The 13314-nt window shown below is 41.8% G+C and overlaps 1 protein-coding gene across 1 annotated transcript in view; it reads left to right on the top strand.

The window, feature by feature from the left end:
• Nucleotides 1-13314, top strand: part of FNDC1 (fibronectin type III domain containing 1) — a 77428-nt gene that overhangs the window by 38263 nt on the left and 25851 nt on the right. Inside the window, exons 7-11 of the mRNA XM_056344288.1 lie at nucleotides 1221-1409; nucleotides 2210-4582; nucleotides 6352-6473; nucleotides 8204-8315; nucleotides 9248-9625. Coding sequence (XP_056200263.1) covers nucleotides 1221-1409; nucleotides 2210-4582; nucleotides 6352-6473; nucleotides 8204-8315; nucleotides 9248-9625 — 3174 coding nt within the window. The remainder of the gene's footprint in view (nucleotides 1-1220; nucleotides 1410-2209; nucleotides 4583-6351; nucleotides 6474-8203; nucleotides 8316-9247; nucleotides 9626-13314) is intronic.

Genomic DNA, 13314 nt, shown 5'->3' with positions numbered 1-13314 from the left:
TTGACTGCAGTAATATTGTTTCCAAGACTAAAGTGCGTGCTTTGGTGTTTTCATGGGGATGCTCCTCAGGCTCCAGCACTGGTGAGGAATGAGTATATGGCCTTTGGAGCTGGTAGAGTTTCACCACAGCAGACTGGCACAGTGGCCTTTGCGTGACTAGGGTCTTAAAGTACAGTGCAGTTACAGCTATGCCAAGGCTCTGTTGGAAACATAGGATAAGTAAGTAAATAATAGTATTGAATAATGTCACCTGATTTTAATACTGATGTCTTGAACGATGATTATGTGAATACACCATTTTGTTCTTCTTCCAAATAGTTTCTGTGGGAAAGAAAATTTTTTAACATTCTTACTTGCTGTGGACATAGCTACAGTCAGCAACACAACTGTGTGTTGTCCACCATTGTGAGCAAGTTATGCTTTGGAAGAATATTCTCTGGATCATGTGTTATCGATTGCAAATATCTTGGTAGCTAATCAGTAAGTTCAAAATCTCTCTTTCTCTTGTGAAGTGTAAAATCTTCTCATGATTCATCAGCTGAAACAACACAGGTATTCTGATCGTAGCAATCCGCACTACCTAACATTTGCACAGTCTTTCAGTCTATGTTTCCACAAGCAGTGGGACAGGACATGTTTTCCTGGCAATGTTCATTTATGTTTTCTGCCTCCAGTGCATTTTCTCTTTGTAGGGTTCCTCTGTTATTTCTGATTTAGGGCGGTTAATTTTTTTCAGAGGACTCATTTTTTTCCCCTTTATTAGTTGGTGTCCAGAAACAAAAAAGGCCTCCTAGTGCAGCACACCAAACCACACAGTAGTTGGTGCTGTAATTTTCTTACGTCCTTCACACCTTCTCTGGAAGTGCGCACAACTGTTGTCCAGCTCCTGTTGGTGACACTTCACTCTGATGGGCATTGTTGCTTATGTATTTTTACAAAGGTATAGATAACATAATTTGTCTCAGTCATTAGGTTATTGATGTGATTTGGCTTTGTCTGTTAAGATGAGCAAATGTTCCACTTACCTTCATATATATATATCTCTATATGTCTCTCTCTCTCTCTCGTGTCTTTATACTCCAGCTGTTGACTCAGTGTGCATTGCTAGTGTATTAATTTTAGTAATGCACGTTCTAATTCATCCTACCCATACAGTCTGTCCGCTGGAAACAGGACTGTTTTCAGTTTCCTCCTTCCAACCGTCTGCCAAATCATTTCAGAATACATTCTTTCATACGCCCCGGCTCTCAAGCCATTTGGAGCAAAGTCCATCACCTACTCTGGAGCTACAACATCAGCCATAATAGATGGTCTGCAGGCCGGGGAGCGCTATATTTTCAAAATTCGTGCAGCAAACAGGAGGGGACCAGGTCCTCAGTCCAAAGCCTTCAGCGTTGCGATCCCAGCAGGTGAGCACCAAGACATGCACTGATTGCATAGTCTGCCCATTCTTGCCTTTGTCCCATTGGTGTTAATTCTTACTGGCTTAACTTCCTCTGCACTCCATCTAACCTGTAGGATTTTACTTCCCTAATACTGTTTCTGTTGGCTCTTTTCATCACTGTGTTGTCCAAAGAGATGCTTGTAGATAAGTGGTTGTCACTCTGCAGCATGCAAAAGAACATTTTACAGACATTTTAACATCTTAAATAAATACATACTGTACTGTTTCCTACATGAAAACAGTATGTGCTTTTTTTTATCCAAAGGCCAAAGAATACAGTGCTTTGGGTCTTTGATTGCACTATTCCTGACAAATCCTGCTCTTGAAAGTCACTTAGAACGACTTACTCAGATACTACTTGCATTTGCTTCTTGCCAAAAAGATGCTGTTGTGAGGACAAGAGATTTGCTGAGTTAACTAAAAATGTGGGCCACAGCCTCAGATGGGATAATGCAGCGCCATTCCATCAACATGACTTAAGTTCTGCTGCAGATCTGGTTCCACTGATAGGATGATGCAGTTCCTGCTTTTAGATACTTGATTTTAATTGCTCTAACTTCTACCCAAGCTACAATAATTCCATATAGGTACCTACCTACTAACCAAAACTTACTCAGCTGGACTCCACAGGCTGGTTAATACAGAAATAATTATTATGTCATATTCTCATAAGTTGATTTGTTCTTGCTACCTGGCTGTTTTCTTCTCTTGGTCAGTTTTTTGTGCTTCTGTGGTTGTGAATAAACAATGTTTTTTTCCCCTCAGCCACTCATGAGGATTCAGTTGCTCAGCAACAAACAAATGTTCAAGATAATTCAGAGGCTAAAAAAAATGGGAACGCTGGCTCATCTCCTTCTCAAACTTTGTCTGTTTCTTCAAAAGTCCAGCCTTCGCTTTCCTCTAAGCAGTCGTCTGTTCGTTCACCTAATGTTAGTGATAAAAAGAATCTTCTTTCTGAATATAAGAATAAAATATTGACTCGAGGGGTCCTAAGTAAATCTCAGTTACCTTCTAGAAAGACAGGAGAGCTGGAACCTGATCTCCAATCCACTGAAGTGACACATGATCACGATTCCTCCCAAGAAGCTCCAACGACGCCACCAAAAGCCCAGGATCAGAGGAGGAATGTTAGACCCTTGTCCCCTAGTCGGCCAGTCCACCCTGTCCTTGCCTCAGGAAGGACCTCTGTTCGAACCCACACATCAGAGGTGTCACGGCAGATGAGCACAGAGAAACGTGAGCCACCAGCACTGTTACCATCGGCAGCACAACACTCTTCTACTTCGTCTGTTCCTAAATACACAGATAATGAAACAAAGCAACTGAGACACAGCAACGCTAATGTGCCTTCTAAAACCTCTTCCCGTCCTCTGCCATCCAAAAATAATGATCTTGTGGATAATGTGGAAGGAAAGCCAGACCCCATGCTGGTGAAAGTGTCTTCTAAAACTTCAGAGCCTAGTCACCTAGCTTTGCCATCAAATCGTCAGTCTGCTGTCTCTCATGAGGTTGTCCCAAGCCATCCCAGTAGGTCTGGATCTCTGGGTCATTCACATCAATCATCTTCCAAATCAGCAGAATCCCATGCTCGTGACAGTCATAATGAGTTTAATAGTGAAGAAGCAGAGGACAGAGCAGGACAGCCCAGTTCTAGGTCACAGCAAACAAGGCTTCCCCCAGGCTCCAGTTCTCGCACATGGAAGGATTTGAAGTTAGCTGCAGTGGCCGTCTCATCGAGGTCTGCTGTTTCTGGTCACACTTCACCTCACTCTCATTCCTCCACCAGTGCCAGATCTGATGGAAAGGATGTTGATAAAAATTCTAGGGAGGACTCACAAGGTGCAAACCCCTTATTTCATTCTCTACCCTCTTCCAGGCAGTCTTCTTCAGCAATTTATTCCAAGAGAAGAAATCCTCATGCCGATTCTGATTCTCAGCTCAGAGGGACACATAGCGAAAAGTCACCCCACTCTGACTCAGAAGAACAACGAAGTCGAGTGGCGGCTCCAGAAAAGCATTCTCTTTTGCAGTCTTCTCTTTCCAAACATAAGCCTGAAGAGCAGGACAGTCAAGAGGTAAAAGAAATGCTTGCTCGATCAAAACCGAGTGCATCTTTGCCTAAAAAGACATTCCCCTCTCATCTTCCACTGGAGAAGACCTCCCACTCAGATCCTCCACAGAGGGCACAAACAAGTCCTTCCTTACTGCATTCAAGGGGCCGGCGCCTCCCGTCTCCTGTCTCATCCCAGAGTAACGAAGAATTGCAGGAAGACGATGATGAGGATGTAACAGAAGGCAATGACAGAGCAAGCAGCCGTTCTGTGTTTCCTAAAGAAGTGTTCTCTTCTAGGGGATTACCTGCATCTTTCTCTCAGGGAAGCTCAAGTTCATCTCTATCAAAGCAACAGCAACCAGGTTCTCAGGTACCTTCCTACAAACCAAAACTTACTCAACCAGCCTCCAGTTCTGCCAGTGATACAGCAAAAGACAAGCAGTATAATCCAAGGTTGTCATCCACTTCTTCAAGACAAGCTCGTCCTTCATTACCTACTCGCTCAAGGGTTGCTACAAGAACAGTGTCCCAAACAGAGAAAAAGCATGGCCTGTTGCCCTCAAAAATGTCCAAAGCCGAACTTCCCCGAAAAGTTTCTTCCTCCTCTTCATCTAAATCTCATCAGTCAGTTTCTAATGAAGAGGATGATGATTACAGTGAATATGATCAGAAAGAAGTGGAAGAGAAAACCACATCTTTGGCAGCAAAATGGTCCCCTTCTCTTTCTAGAGGTAACAAAAACACATATGATGACACTACTGGCAATAAAAGGAAATCTATGGACACTATTCTACCTCACAAAGTAAGCTCTGAAGAAGAAGAGAAGGAAGAAACTCCAACACTAAAAATGTCTTCTGCTGAATCGCCAGGAAGCTCTGCCATAGTATCACGGATTACTCAGTCCTCTAACAAGCATACCCCATCTAAACCCAGCTTTGTCTGGCCACATTCTTCTGCATCTACCACCGCACGCACTGTTTCTCCAACAGTTTCTTCCTCCACTTTGTCCCCTCGCCAGCGACTATTGAACTCTAGGCTACGGAGCCCTTCCCAGCGGCAAGTTGTTAGACCTCCTTATAGACAAGGTATCTTGTCTTTGTTGTAGTGATCTCACTGAAATGTGTTTTTTCTAAGATCAGCAGTTAGATGAAAAGTCCTCCATCAGAATGCAGGTTCAGTTTTTTAGTGTAATGCATTACTTTTTGTTTTGGTTGTTCTCAGGAAGCCCAGTTCTTGAGGATGTTGCCTAATCAGTGCAATGTGGTGCCCCAGACCTTTGGTCCTGTGGCCTGATCCGGACAGGATCCCATGATGCGCACAGGAGATGACAGAGTTAGGTACTAACTTGGAAAAAGGGTGACATTCCTTACTGAGTGGTGTCTTCACTGAAAGCTCAATGAAAGCACATTTGTACTCAGAATATGACAACCTCTCACGTATATTGCTTTTCATCGTACCAATTACTGAAATGCTTTTGTAGGTTATATAGTGCTACCTTGCCCATGCCTAGGCAGTAAGGTGTTTTCTCATGATGTCCTGGCGTTGTTTTCTTTAATTAGTTTTTAAGCCACTTTCCTCTTTTCTAAGTGACAGCTCAGGGTTGCATGTTCCTATTGAGGAACTGCTCACATCACAGTCAGGCCGTCTAATTCCTTTGTGGCTGTGATTTACCACAAATATTAGAGGCTTGCTTTCTGGCAGAATGTCTGCTGACCCTAAGTAGTGGAAGAGAGCGTCCGCTACACATCAGGGCGTGTCACCTATTGATTCCTCATGGAAAATCCCAGACAGTACCAGTGACTTTGCCAGGTAGAATTATTTCTTCTCCCTCCAGTGCATGGACATCCAAAACAGTATTGAGTAACCTGAGTGGTTTAGTAAATAACTTCTGTGCTATATGTAGATAACAATGTTTTGTTCAGTGTGGTCTCATTGTTATACAGTGAGGACCATGCAGCTGGGCTATTGTATTTGCTATGTGTAGAGGTCCACCAGCTTGCAGAGCTTTAAGATGGGAGTGGACCTTAAATAATACCATGGAGGATGAGATGCATGGCATGACAGAATAACAGGTTTCTCTAGGTTTATCTGTGGAGTTTATATACCAGCTTACTGCTAGCCATGCCGTTGGGAAGTTAATAGCCAAAGAATGTTCTGTTAATAGATTTATGTAATTATTATTTTTAAGTTAATATCTGTTTTTCTGGAGGCAAGTCTCTCAGATAGGATGTGAAAATTGCTGCCCTTTCTGAGCTGGGGGGCCTGCAGCTCAGCGCTACTGCTTCTCTACTTCTGAGATGAGTTTGCCTCTGTGTAGCAGTGTTTTTTTCAACTAGAGAAGGAGAATCCTTCCTTTTACAGGTTAAAAAAATAAAAAGAAGGCAATTCCCATCCCCTCTCCTTTCAGTTTGTCACTTCAGCTTTATTTAAGGATAGAAATGAACAAGTGGTTTTGTTTAATAATGGTCTTCTCCCTCACCCCACTCTTTGAATGTTTACAAAAGTCACAAACATCTTAATGGCTGTAGTACCATCTAGAAATGTTGCCCTGCTTTCTTAAAAAAAACTAAGAGGGAATAAAGAGACCAAGCAAACATGGTAGAAACAAACCATGAGTGTTCAACGTCTTCAGAAGAAACCATTCCAGATGCTTATGTCAGCTGTGGGGATCTAACAGTGTCACCACAGTTTCTCCAAGCAGAAATAAAATGCCTGGTGTGCTGAGTGTGGTGAGGGCTTTTTCTGCTCTCATTTATGTCCAGATTGGTCAGAAAATGCATTTCTTTGCATTTTAAAATGTGGTTTGTAGGTTGCACAGCTTTCTTCAGGATAGTGTGTTTTCTTCTCTGTTCAGGTTACAATGGCAGACCTAATCTTACAACGAAAAATGGAAACGGAAATGGAAAAATAATGCCTGGTAATAATGGAAAACCAAGTGGACAGAGAGTAATCAATGGCCCACAAGGAACAAAGTGGGTAGGGTGACCTTCTCTCCAAATTCAAGATGCTGTGGCCTTTATTGTACTTACATTTTCATTAAGGAAAGAGAACAGTAGCCTCAGTCAATGAAGCTGTAAAAGTGAGGTCATACTTAGTGAACTATTTTCCACTGTTCCATTGAAATCTAATGACAGATTCTGCATTTCCTTATTAGAATGTTTTAAATGTCTGGTTTAAACCCTGATGGCTTGAATTTTCAAATATAGCAATACTTCCATAAACTTAGTATAACATTTTTTCCTCGAAGTCAGTGGGACTTACACTCCCCAGTGACTCAGGGCTTCTCTGCTGTGCAGTGTGAGTGAGGACTGCTCAGGATAGCTGCTGTGAAAGCTGTCTTCAGCAGGGCTTCTCCCAGACTTACACTCCAGGGAGAAGCTCATGAGCAAGAGTATCAAAATAAAAAGTTACTGCATAGGTGTCACAGTGCTTTAAAAGCACATACACAGGTATCTTTAAGCATTTCGCCATTTGTACAGACATGTTTCTACTGGTATTTTCAGAAGAGCTCAGATGCCATTGATAGGAAAGCCCCACTAGGTGCCTACATGCCCAGACCTTGTAGTTTAAAATCCTTTCCAGTGAGTTTATAACCAATCAATGCAGGGAAGGAACTGGTGTTTCCTGCATGTTTGCCCAAATGCTGAGCTGGAGGAGACTGTGAACAGCCTCTCAGGAATCACTACAGCTGCTCACACATGGCGTGACACATAAAAGACATTTATTTTATGGCCACTTCAGTCTTACCATTTGCATTAGGGGAACATGAAAAGGTGCATCAGGTATGTCACATTGAAGGCAGCCATTCTGAAAAGTATGCCCAAAGCCCTTTCAATAGACTTCCAGAAAGTGGGCTAGAAAGGTCCTTGTGAGGCTGTAGCACAGCTCTCTCTGCCTCATGAGAGGAGGGCATTGCTGCAAGCAGGATGAACACCTTGTAAAGCAAGAGGATCTGTGTCAACATCTGGGGCCTCCTGCTGCAGTCTTTTCCCCAGTACCAAATGTAAGTCTGTCTTGCCAGCCTGGAACTGATGCTCACATCCTCTTCCCAGTTTCCTCCCGGCACTTAACAACTTTTGCATTCGGTGTTCAGTGTTCCTGTCTGTTACCTCAGGTTAAAACAGCATGCAATTCTGAATTGCATTTTGGGTTGACATAGCAATGAGAACTGGATTTTAACTGCGGTTACCTCTTGAATTCAATCCAAGCTGTCAGATTTGTTTTATGAGACCGAGTCTTTTCTCCTACCCCGATTAAAGTCCTAGCTACTTAGTTTTCACTGCTGTTTCAATCTAAATTAACTGGTTTAATTTTTCCTTTTCCTTTGGTTAGTAGACATACTTTTAAAAAATCCTGTCTTCAAAGGGACTCAGGGTCACACTCAAAGCAATATTACAGGAATCTACCTTAGGAGTTGCACAGCCCAGGAAAATCAAGGGATCTGCTCCTTTGCATATGAAAGCTACGGGAGGCATTATCAATACGGTTGTGCAACTCTGGAGCCCAGCTCTTGGGGATTTACTTTTTGCAGCAGTGATTTTTCAGTGATTGCTAGACAGTTAGTAACTCACTTTTAAAAATCTGTGGGTGTTGTAGCTCTTTCTATCACACTTGGCTTCTGAATTCCCCTAGGATTTCTGTTGCTGTGAAATTTCATTTCACCTCCTCTTGTGTTAGCTGAACTTGAGTCCATCTGTTGTTTTTAGATTGTAGATCTTGACCGAGGGCTAGTGTTAAATGTTGAAGGAAAATACCTCCAAGATTCCCAAGGCAACCCTCTCCGCGTGAAATTAGGAGGGGATGGACGTACAATTGTTGGTAAGTGACAACTTCCTTCTTATAGAAAAAAAGTGTCAGTTTTTGTGCATATGGTACAAGTCTTAGAGCTGTTGAATGCTTCAGGCATCCCCAGGTTCCATGCAAGTCACCTGGAGCTGCTTCTACCCCAGGTCTCCATCAGCCAGTCAGCACACTGCAGGACCTTGGGAGACTTTGGGGCATCCTGTGGGGCTCTGGAGTATGAGGCAGCAAGAATCACCCCGTGTCCATCTCACTTGTATCAGCATTAGAGCAGGCTGCAGGACTGAGCCGGAATAAGGATTGATGCTGGTTTATGTATTTGTATACATAGAAATAATTATTCCTCACCACTAGCACTGTACCAGCCATATACATGTGATTATTTTTTTTCTGAAACCAACCACAAATAGTAAAAACCCCTGTGTGTGATCTGTGAAAACACTGCTGTTTGCGTATCAGTCCATCTGTATAGATCTCTTGAATTAAACTGGTTGCCATGAATATTTGAAGTATCCAGAATCTGGCACAAAAGTTTATCTGCAGTGACAGCATCTCACCAGCTTATCCCAGTTTTCCCTTGCACATGTTTGACTTTAGGGAGTAGAATATGGATTCATCATACCTTTCATCAACATTTATGAGACTGACTCAGAGTGCAGGTACTGTCTGCATGTTGTGACCCTGAAGCGAAACCTCCCTGAAGTCCTCCTAAGAAATGTTTATCAAACAGTTGATAAGTGAACACTGCTGTGGTTTATCTGAGGTTCTTCTGAAGCATTTCCCATCTTCCTTAGTCATGGCTCTTTCCTAGATAACAACCTTCTTCTCCTTCAGCTTAGTTACAGGAGGCTGTAGTCACACTTTCTATCTATCTACTGTTGATAAATACGATGCTAAAAGCCTGAAATGGATTAATGGTGAGATTTTTTGGTTTTGTTCTTCTCTTCTAGATGAAAAGGGTGCCCCAATGGTGAGTCCTGATGGATTACCTTTGTTTGGACATGGCAGATTTAGTAAACCTGTAGCAAGTGCACAAGATAAACCAATAATAAGCCTTGGAGGGAAACCTCTGATTGGTCTTGAAATGATTAAGAAAACAACCACTCCCTCAACTACTACTACAACAATACCACCAACAACTACCACAACTACTACAACCACTACAACAACTGTTGCTACAACTACCACCACCACTCCTGAACCAACCACCACTGAACCACCCACCGAGAAACCCCCCCCTACCTGTCCTCCAGGCACCTATGGACAGTATGATGATGAGGGCAACCTGCTGTTGGGATTCGATGGCCTGCCAGAGTGCAATGCAGAAGGTAACTTCCTTTTGTGCTGTTTGAGCTTCTTTGGTTGTGCTGTTTGTACAGCGTGGTTATGCAAATATAAAGCAGCAAAGAATCTGCCTCTGAAGATTTTGGTCCATGTGATAAGGTAGGAGCTAAGATTAGAGCAGCTGGAGAAGTGTTTGGGTGTTACATGTTTTTTCCATTGGAAAATGTCAACTTTCCCCAAAGCTGAATTTTTTTTTGTGGAAATATGTTGATTTCAGAAAAATTCTTACCTTCTATTGTATCCAGTCTTGTCACATATATTCACGCATGTGAACACAAGTATAGGCAGTGGTTTTGTGGTCAAAGCACTCACATATAAGGAAGTCTTCACTGCAGTTCAGGCCAGGGAAGGACCTTAAAGCGCTATATATTTTGTCTATTTTGTGTTCATTTCTCACAATAAATTCTGAAAAAACTGTCTTTTGAGCCATGGTGGAACCAGCTTTTGCAAACTGAGATTCTTGTTCTCTTGCCAGCCCTCGGAGACAGAGATTGTGTAGCAGGAATGTAGCACAGCACGGATGAAGCTGGGGAAAGAGAACCCTGGCTCTGCATAGATAGGGCAGAGGGCTGTACACTAATTTCTTTCTCGTCTGAAAATGTAAAACAGTGTTGGTGCCTGTCATTATTTCCCTGTTGCAGTTACACAAATTTAGGATGTGGTGCCAAAATGAAATCCAAAGTAAACAAATATAAATGCACTAGAGTCTTTTGGCGTTGAGCCTGTTCCTACCACATTTACCCTTTCATCTCTTGAATGTTGCATTGGAAACCAGTTAGCTGCTTATTTTGCAAGCCCAGATCAGGGAACACCATGGTAGTCCTTATCCTTTCCATTTGTAGGTAATTCCCAAGTGAGTCTACAAATGGGAAGTAGCAGCATGGCCATGACTTAAAACAACAAGTTGGCAGTGAGACATCTGCTAACTGCAGTAGCCAGTTTTAATGGGTAATGAAACGCCCTTACTTTCCCCCCATGCACCTGTATCTCTGAAGCCAAAGTGTAGATTTCCAAGTAGGCCATGTAACCATGGCCTAGGAAGCTGAGCTATCACTTTGAAGAGTGCAGAGATACGGAAAGATGTGGCTTCAGCAACTGACAGGGAGTCTAAGGATGGCGTCTTTGGAAAGGATCTCAGAAGCAGAAGACTGAAAATTCCCTTACCAGCTACCCTGGGTAAGTAACGAACCAGAGATGTCAGTGCCTTGTCCAGGTGGAATTTTTGTACAGGTGTTAATATTTACTGAGCAATTAGACCCATCTTTGACAGTGTGTATTTATAGAAGCGTGCTTGCATATCTACAATATTCATGGATATATGCACACATAAACATATGTATATAACAATGACTGTCATCGGTAAATATTTTTTTGAAGATTTTTTATTTTCCCTTTGGTGCTTTCATTGTTTCTTAATTGTATTTACAAAAGTGTTACAAATATTGTTACATATGGCTACCCTGGTATTTTCAAAGTTGCCTAAAAGGGACCATGATTTTTGGTAGAGTTAAGAGTCCTTTCCAATCACTCCAGTTCCTTTTAGTTACTTCTTAATGTAACTTATGTTACAGTTAAATGTTGCTTATATCCTGTAGTGTTTCCTCTTTGACCTGTGCGATTTGATGCCTGAAGGTTTTCTTCTGAGAATACATATTAAAAGAAGAGTAAGAGTTCATGAAATATGGCTGGGGTTAATCTGAGCATAGGCTCCAGAAGCTGGACAGCAAAAAGCTTTGCAGTATTATTTTTAGCAGAGCTGTGGGCTGGGGAATTTTCATGTGATTTTATGGACATTTAAAAACTCTCTGCTTGGGTTTTTTGCCTTCAACCAGATGGTCTTGCTGAGTCCTTGAACTTTGAGGCTTGAATGAAAACTAGTTTTTTACACAGGCTGCGTGTTCAATGAGAATGGCCCTTAAGTCACTCCTGAACTGTATGACATTTTGACACTGTCTGCAAATGCATCACAGTGGAAGACTGAAAAGACAAAGATGAGGCTGGATTTCTACTTCTCACCTGCTATATAGCTTGAGCAGTATTAGTCTCTACCTGGCAATTATGAAAGTTTCTCTGAAGAGTAATTATTAGGATTTTCTTGATTGCGTTTTTTTGTTTGTTTGTTTTTTTTTTCAACCTGGTGACTGGCCTCAACATTTGACAAACACAGCAAAACAACCTGCCTGTTCCACAGAGGAACTTGCTTGAAAAGGGAGCATCTTGGTGGTATTTATTTAATGATGGCTGGTTTTGTTTGACAAGTGCAGCGTCTATTTCAAGAGGAATAAACAACTACTACTTGAACTATCAAAGCATTTAATGCAGTTTTCCCTTGACCGTTTCCAAATCATATTTTTATGTTGTCTTTCCCTTTAATCTGAATCTGGAAAACACTCCAGATCATTTAATGAAATAGTTTTTCTGCCAAAGCTTGATATTTGTTGCTAAGTGCTTTACTCACAAACAGCTGCGGGCTGCAAGCGCCAAAACTCACCGCCAAATGTTTTACTTAGGCTTTGGCAAATTCGCTTACTCTCTGGCAGGATTTTTGCTCGACCCAGCAGAATTTATTGTCAACATTTCACTAGATTCAGCAGTCTTTAACTTTCAAGAAGGAGTTTGGCCACATAAGCATGATTTGTCAGTGAAATCAGCTAAACTTTTATCATGAACTCACAAGGAAAAAGAAGGTGAAGTCTTAACTACATGTTATGTGTGATAAAATTGAGTGATGGTTGTACAGTCTGCTGTCCTTACAGATGTCAAAAGACTATGGCAAGCAGTCATAGCAAGACAACCTCATTTGATACAGGCAGGGTTCACTGAAGAGCTGCAGCAAAGGGTGATGGAGCAAGCTGGAGAACTGCAGCTGGTGTGCGTACAGAAAATTATAAAGTGAGAGAACTTTTGGGAAGTACCCCATCGTCGCCAAGCCACAGCTGATGCTAAAAAATCACAGACAGTGAAGTAGAGGAGAAACAAGTACAAAAACAGAAAATAAAATTTGGTTTTGCTAGATCGTAGTAGGCCAAAGGCTGACTAGCTATTAGGTGTGAATGAGCTGATATCTGCCCATGAAAGACTTGAGATTTCTGTGCATCTGAGCCTTTTGTTTACTTGTATGTAGTCCAAGGTAAATGCATACATTATAGATGTTAGTTGGTGCTGGCCAACTATGGTGAGATCTGCAGAATTCAGCAAAGGATCTGCTTTGTCACTGACTACCCTCAGATAAGTCAAGTAGCTTCCAAGGGATCATCTGAAGAGTGGCTGCAGAAGTCTACCATGGGAAAATGTCAGGTTTTGCTATATGACAGTCTGAAGAATTAACCTATTTCCTGTGTTTTCAAAGCTTATTTTGCCATTAAAATCACTACTGTGTATTTAAAAGAAACTTATTGTAGTAGAAAAACATCAATCTTGTACAATAATTGTTGTTTCTAAACAAAAAAAATCCTCCAAAATGAAAATGTCATTCGGATTATATTTGTGAACCGTTTGACATTGGCAATTGAAATTTTGCATTGTTACTGACTGAGTAAAAATAACGTTATTGCATTCATATCAGGTGTTACAGGAACTTCCCAGCTTCCGTCTAGTATCCTGAGGTCAAAGCTGTCTTTCTCTTGTCTTTTGTTCACACACTGGCCTCTCCCCCAGCATTTAATTGAAGACT

This window comes from Falco biarmicus, chromosome 6 (genome assembly GCF_023638135.1).
Source record: "Falco biarmicus isolate bFalBia1 chromosome 6, bFalBia1.pri, whole genome shotgun sequence".
In the NCBI taxonomy this organism is placed as follows: Eukaryota; Metazoa; Chordata; class Aves; order Falconiformes; family Falconidae; genus Falco; species Falco biarmicus.
Note: the sequence above shows the minus strand (reverse complement) of the source record. Positions and strands in the feature narration are given on the sequence as shown.